Here is a 7,587-nt window from a genome sequence, read left to right on the forward strand (position 1 = left end):
TGTAAATATTACACACATATATATAATAGTACACATATAATATTATATATATATATATCATATATATATTTATATATATAATATGGCTCTATTCTGCTCCCATTGAAGCCAGTGACAAAAACAAAAAAACCTCTAACTGGCTTTGATGGGAGCAAAATCCAGCCCATTATCTGCAGACAGGTAAGTGATTACAGAGGCCGTACAATGCAAACTCCATAATGGTTCCAATTCCTCCCTCTTTAATTGCTGGTGAAAATATGTCATTAAAGCCCTGGTTCTTTGCACTCAGAAGATCGAAACTGGTGGTTGAATTGTGACCTCACCAAATGAAGATGCAAAAATGAAAATATATAGAATTGAACCAAAGAAATGTTCAGAACTGAGGTTCTTTTGGCTCAAACATGACCCTCATTAGTTCCACCTCCCCTCCTGACAATAATAGCATTGAATAAATAGCACCAAGACTCACTGTCTGACTACAGTGAAGCCAACTCATGCACTTGTCCTTGGCCACAGAGGAACAAATTACATTTTTAATTAAATTCTGGATCTGTAGATCAGGCCAAAGAAGTATAATATTTATTTGCCAAAAAATATTACTGAAGTCAAATGATAAGCCCTATATTGCTCCCACAAAAATAAATGAGAGTTTTGAACACTGGTTTCACTGGGGTAGGAGCAGTCAATTAATTTTAGGTCCTATTGCCCACATGGCCTGTAGAAATACAGCTGGGCAGATGAGAGTCTTAGCTAAGTCCTGATCAAGCTCCCACTGAGCTCAATGGTTTATTTCCATCAGTGGAAACAAGACTAGTCTGCCAAGGCTCAATCCAAGAATAACAACACTGTCAGTCAGAGTTAAAGGTGCTCAGCACCACTTGGAAGGGCTCAGAGCGTTACAGGTTTTGGCCCCTGGAATAGCGTAAAGTGGAAATAACTCAGTTGAAGTTGGAGTTATACCACTGAGATCAAAGTCAATGTAGTTATATACCATTGAGATCAAAATCAGACTCAGGATCTTAAGGGTAACGAGAGTATCCACATCACTGCACATGGCCCTCTCCCAAGGACAGTTCAGATGCATGTATCTACCTCTCACTGGAGTCTTTGGGAGTTTGGCAGGTGAGAAGACTGCAAGATGAGGCCTTCAGGCTGGAATTCATCCGAAGGAGTTAAATAATGACCTCCCAATATCTAAACCCTTTTAAAAGTCCCAGCCAACCAAGGCATTGGTTTAACCGCTCTCCCCACCTACTTCTGTCTTCTAATTTGAATTCTAATGGAAATCCAGGGATGGAGTCTAGGAAATGGGGAACCATTTAGTGCCCCCAATTCCAACCAACTGGAATTACCTGTCTGATCATTTAGCAGCTTTTCTTTTTTATTTTTTTAATTCTCTCTCTCTCTCTCTCTCTTTCTCTTTCTCTCTCTCTCTCACTCTCTCAATGTTCTGAATTTGGACTGTGCAGTGATTCTGAGTGCAGTAATGAGAGCACAGTGAAATACTGGTTAAATGCATATGTACAGTTGGATAATGTAAAAAAAAAAGCACAAATACACATGATCTTTTTAAAAAATAATCTGGAAAAATAAAATAAAAACCCCAAAAGCAACAATATACCAAGAAAAAGAAGTAGCCTTATTTCCTGGACTTATCACAAAGCACAAGGAAAACAAAACCAGACAATGTTATAAAACCTCACTGTATTTCTAGGGAAATCTACACTTAAGTGTCTAACTCTCTACTCAGTTGGCAGACAACGTGTTTTGCTTTCGAACACACAAAAATAGGTTCTGCTTTTCTCAGGTTTGGAACATGCATTTTTTCCTTTTTGCTCTCTTTCTTTTTTCTCCTCTCTTTTTTTTTTCTCTGTAAAGCATCATGGTTGTTGTTGTTTTCCCACTTGAATCAGTTGCAGCAAGAAACTGTTGTTGGTTTTTTTTTTCTTCGTTTTTTTCTCTCTCTCTTTTTTTTTTTTTTTTTAACACAGGTAAAACCTAGAACAAACCGACAGTTACAACCAAGTGAAACCGGAACCGGAAGGGAGGTAGCTGGAACCTGACTTCAAAGTGTCCTCTGGGGTTATCCTCCTCTCCCAGCCTTGAGGAGACGGCAAAACATGCAAGAAAGCAGGGACACCAACTCAGTCTGGGTGGGGGTGAGGTTGGGATAGCAGCTGATAGGTTTTCCCCACCCCTCATCATGTACAAATCATGGCTCTCTGCTTAAGCTCTCCCTCCTCCTAGTCATTGAGACCACCAACAGCAGGAGCCAGGGCTGGGCAAGTCCTGGTCCCAGTGAAGCCAGCAGGTTTGCTAATGGTTTTTGTGGGGTGCAGTGCTGGGTGCAGTCCTGTTACAAAGATGCACTTGCCACAAAGTTAGGTGCAATGGGACCTACCTTGAGTCAGCAGCTGGAGGCTGTTGGCATGAATTATTCTCTGTGCCCCACATTCACTTGAGGAAGTTCACATGGGACTAGTCCAATGTCCATTAGAGTCAACAGGAACTACACCTCTGACTGAGCCCTTAAGGAGCTAATGCCTAAACACCAAAGGTCAATTTAAACCTTCCCTCTGCACAGATACACAAGGGAGTGGAAGTTAGCCAGAAGCTCATGTCTCATAGCACCCTCTTACCAAGTCCTTGTGTTTGGAAAGTGTGACTGGGCAGAGCTGGAGATCAGCATTATCCCCTGATATAGAGTAGAAGTACTGACTTCTGCTCCTGGATCTGTGAGCCCGACCGGAGGAGATGCACAGTGTAGACAGCAGTGAAAAAAATAGCAGCATGGAGAGTCGGTCCTTCGGAAGAGGGCTGCTGCAGCAGGGAGATGCCCTGGGACTGCAAGCCTGATGCTGTCATGTGAAGCCATTGAGGTGAGAAGCTATACTTCTCTCCAGGCTGAACCCTCCCTCTGAAGTGGGGAGAGCTCATGTTCTGTAAGAAAAAGCTTGCCCTAATCTCTACCCATTCACACTTTTCTGTGCAGAAGGGGCTATGTTGCCCCGGTATCCTCAGAAGCCCAGAACAGCAAAAGGTAATTTGCTTAATGGAGCTCCCTTTTGGAGTCTGCAAACTTGGGAGCGCTCTGTTCTGGGGCAGGTGGACACGATGGAGGACAGAGTAAAGCTCATGCCAACATCTCAGGCACAGAGGCCATAATGAGATCAACATATTTGGGTCATTTTAATGAACCAGGTGACAATTTGGGAACTAGCTAAGATAAGGTGAGGGAGGGGGAGAATGCAAACTGCTTGTATGTATTTCCTTTTTGTTGTTAACGTTTGTTGTTAAGAGGCAAAAGCCTGAGGACTGCAAAGAACTGGGTGTCTAATGGAAGACCCATTAACATCAGCCGGAGCTGAGAATATAGTCGAACCTCCCTGAAAGAGCCACTGTGCCTGAACTCTCCTTTTTACTCCTATGCACCCTGACAGACAGCAGTGAGTGTGAGATGCTTGCATTACTGCCAGGGTCACCCCATAGTCTAAGACCGAAGACAGGGATTTTGAACATGGATCTTTCACCAGATTTCTGACACAGGCTCTTCCTCAATGTCCCCACATATGCATTTCTCAGGTTTGCTCTTAATTTAACTTCCTTGTTATCAGTAGACCTGCAACAGGGATCTATTTGGTTTTATCATTGCATCCTGAAGAAACCAGACCCTGGGCCCTGGAAGTTTACTGATTTTTCCTATAGCCATTTTCCCAGCATTTTGCAGCCACCCTGGTAAATTGTGGATTTAAATGGTTTTCTCTATAGCTTTTCCTTTCTGCAGAGTGTAAATACTTATTTGGAGAAAGTTCATTTCAAGCTGCTTTTATCCAAGAGATTCACATCTGCTCAAAGACAGCTTCAAAGTGGCCCCAGATCTGGCCACAGGGGCTATTATAGATTGTGAACATTTGCACTTGCTGCTGTCCAAATTTACGCTGAGATTTCCCAGTAAGACAATGTCAGCTTGCTTCTTCTTTAAGACCACTAAAGCCCTGGAGATAGAAGAATTAACACTTAACAGGACATTTACTTAGATACTTGTTATTGTAAGTAGGAGCACTAAGCAATAGGAGGCAACTCCTGCCCAAATTGTGCAGACATTAAGGATTTATTTGGGATGGGTTGTAGCAGCAGTGAGTGCACTGAATCCAGTGGACATCACAAGGACTGAGTGGGTGCTGGGCAACCAGAAAATGCTGAGTCCCAGTTCAGAAATAAATATCCAAAGGATTGGGGCAAGGGGTGCTCTCCAGGGCTAGAAGGGGATAGATAGGGGATGTGCAGATGGGAGGTGCGAGTACAGCCGCACACAATGCCATTTCTTTTGGAAGAGTCAAGGAAGCTGATATCAAGCTACCATCTGGGCCATGTCCACAGGCCTGGGAATCTAATACTGACAAAGGAGGTTGAAACACTAATACTATTCCCAGATATCTTTTTCTCTTGGCTTGTACTTTTCACACACTTTAGGGGCCCTTTTGCCTTCCTCCCTCTCCTGGGACAACAGGAAATGAAGAGTTTTTGTGGGGGGGGGGGGGGGGTTTTAAATATAACATACACAAACCCACACAGGGAGAGGAGAAATTTTAGATGAACCATTGGCTAGATGGAGATAAAGAAACAGAGCCCTTTGACTGACTGGTGTCCTGTTTTCTTGCCCCAGTGCTGAGAAGGAAACCAGAGGATTTGAAAGACAGGTTGTAGGTAAGCTTTAAGGCAGACTGTTTGGTTGCTTGGGGTTGTTTTCACCCTGTCCTGACACAGTAAGGAAACTAGTTGTATGGGACATAGCAGCAGGAGTAGCAGCAGCAGACATGCTCGAACGACAAGTATGGGGGTTTGAGTTACCCTCTCTGTTCCCTCAGGAGCAATAATCTCCATTCTTCAGTGCCAGCCCAACACTTACATGCCAAATCCTTAGACTTCCCACTCCCTCTGCTTCACCATGGGACTTGTCTGCCCACCTCTACACTTAAATATTGCTGGAGCTCTCACCTGTGAGGACTACAGTTTTCAGGCTGGTCACAAGCCAGGGAGCTGTGCTGAAAAGACCACATCAGTTGCAAAGCTCCCAGGCTGGAAGTAATGTTCCTGTGATGAGCTAACACAACCCGTTTTTCAGCTGGGTATTCAGCAAATCACTTGCCAAGATGCACTGCCCTGTGGTGAACCCACCCCTACCTCAGTGCCCTGAGCATGAGATACCTTGGCATTCAACATCAGACTAGGCTGGGCTTGGTTTCATCTGAGAGCTCAGCCTCTTCCATGAATGGTCTGAGTTGTGAGCACTGGAGAGGGGAAAGTGTTTTTGCTTTGTTGTCAATCTCTCTTTTTCTCTCTTTCTCTCCCTATTTTTTCTCTATAAATATGCGTATATATATATATATATGGCTTGTTTCTCGCCTTAAATCTAGATACAAACTGTTCAAATTAGGTGGGCACACAACTGCATAACACATGCTGTTTTGATACTTAAAAGTCTTCTTGACTTGACTCTTTGTTGCTGTTTGTTTTTGTTGTCACTATTTAAGATATATTTAATACAGAAACCCCTACTTTGAGTCCTCCTTGGACAAAAATTAAAGGCAGACTGGTTGAATTCTAAGGGTCCCTGGTGCAGAAATGCCATCCAGTTGAGCAGCTAAATGTTAAAAACAATACCAAAAAGAGATGTGGTGTCTCTCCTAGCCTGCCTGGTGCGGTGTGGCTGTCCATTCCACCTTGTTTGGCGTTACCCAAGACTGAAGCCACGCAGGTCCTTTTGACTGTGCTCTTGGGCGTTGGGATCCAGGCAAGCGCATTCTCCTTGTAAATCACAGGACATAGGGAAAGGAGTAACCTGTGGGAGGAAGCCAAAAAAATAGAGAGAAGGGTATAAGAAAATGAACTTCTCCACTGTCACATGGGTAAGGACCCATATCCTCAGACAAGAGCAGGATTCCTTGACCAAGTTAATTTTAACACTGTTTTTATTTTGGCGCTGGATTGGCAGCACTGGGACAAGTCTTCTGTCCATCCATGGCATAGCAGCTACAAGGCTGTATGAGCTTCCCCCATACCGCTTCACAGACGTACCTCACCTCAAACTCAATCTCCAGTGGTAAGGGAAGGAGCCCAGCACATTTGGCCACCAGCAAACAGAGCCTCTTACAGTATGTCATAGTATGAATATGGACAGGGTAACCCAAAGAGGCACAATCTCCGCCAGCAATCAGGCTTGGATCAACTATTTTTTATTTTAATGTGCCAGATTCACAACCTCTCCTGAAAGCCTACTTCAGTCCAAACACAACAAGGACACAACGCTATAATAAGGTCTCTGCGCTACCATCCTCGACGGTCTAAAATGTCACCATGCCCTGGGCCTCAGGACAGGAAGAATGCCCCTGTGATGAGGGTACGAGGTTGTGATATGGGGAGGCCCAGGTTCAGCTCCCTGCATTTTATCTAACTGCTGCTTCATGTCAAATGTATAAACAGTCAGTCCTTGCAGCAGCAACTAGCATACATGTGTCCCCAGTCCTAGCTGAATGCACTAACCACTAGGTTAGTCATGCTCCCTATTATTTCCTCTCTCTGGTCCAGTGAATTGCAAATTTTTCTCTAAAGTGGTAACTCACTAAAAAAAAATGAGTAATGACTGTTTACTACTTAAGCTATCAATGTGGTCAGGGTATCTAAATTCTGCCCAAGTCCCTCTTTTAGGCACATAATTCAACCCACGCATTTGATAAGATGCCTAAACCCATAATCCAGGGGAGGGAATTCCATTAGGCAACAGTACTTCTACAGTTTAGATGATGCCACAGAAAAATTCGCAATGCTTCCATGTGCTTATAGATGTCACCTCTAATTTTTCTGGGGTGGGGGGGGCAAATTAGCCTAAATTCCTTGTTGCAAGGAAATAAACTGTTATGAATTAAACAAATAAGAATGGAAATATGGATGAGATTTACTAAGGACGAGCCATTAAACACTGGGTGTTTTTTTCAGTGCAAATGATCCAACAAGCGAGCGGGGGGAGTTGTGAGGGGATGGGATCAGGAGAATGTGCATTGTGAAAATAAAATCTGCCTCTTTAAAGCAGCTAGTGCAGTAGCTGAAGCAACAGCCTGTCATGCTTGGCTATCAGAAGTTGATTTCAACCTATTTCATCATGGCATTTACATGAAGAAGCGGGGAGGGGAGTGAGTCTTTGTTGCCTGAAGTGAATTCTCAAGAGTCTCTTCCATCTGCGCAAATGGAGTTAATGACCTAATTCCCTTTCCCCCCACACCCCTTCTAGGACAGTGCCACAACCTGTTCAAATGTTCTCGGCAAGTACAGCATGCGCTTGCTCAGCCTCATGTACTTGGCTCTACTGCCATACGTTTGTTCCTTCTTTTATAAACACTTTTTTCCAGGCCGTGAAGCTTGGGTCTGTGTGTTTCCCCGTGCGTAATCAGCCGTCACCAGCACTCCAAGGAATGCGGACCCTTCACTCACATACATAGTTACCACTTCTATCCACCTATCTTTCCTTTTCATGCGTGCGCTGGCACGTCCATCTCTGACGTGCCTTTTTCCTTACACATGCAGAAGGGA

General features: G+C 44.0%; 1 protein-coding gene across 1 annotated transcript in view; it reads right to left on the bottom strand.

The window, feature by feature from the left end:
- Nucleotides 1-4,538: 4,538 nt before the first annotated feature.
- Nucleotides 4,539-7,587, bottom strand: part of PAPPA (pappalysin 1) — a 224,573-nt gene continuing 221,524 nt past the window's right edge. Inside the window, exon 22 of the mRNA XM_006026275.3 lies at nucleotides 4,539-5,842. Coding sequence (XP_006026337.2) covers nucleotides 5,735-5,842 — 108 coding nt within the window. The 3' untranslated portion in view covers nucleotides 4,539-5,734. The remainder of the gene's footprint in view (nucleotides 5,843-7,587) is intronic.

The sequence above is a fragment of the Alligator sinensis genome, unplaced genomic scaffold, assembly GCF_000455745.1.
Source record: "Alligator sinensis unplaced genomic scaffold, ASM45574v1 scaffold519_1, whole genome shotgun sequence".
Taxonomy (NCBI): domain Eukaryota; kingdom Metazoa; phylum Chordata; order Crocodylia; family Alligatoridae; genus Alligator; species Alligator sinensis.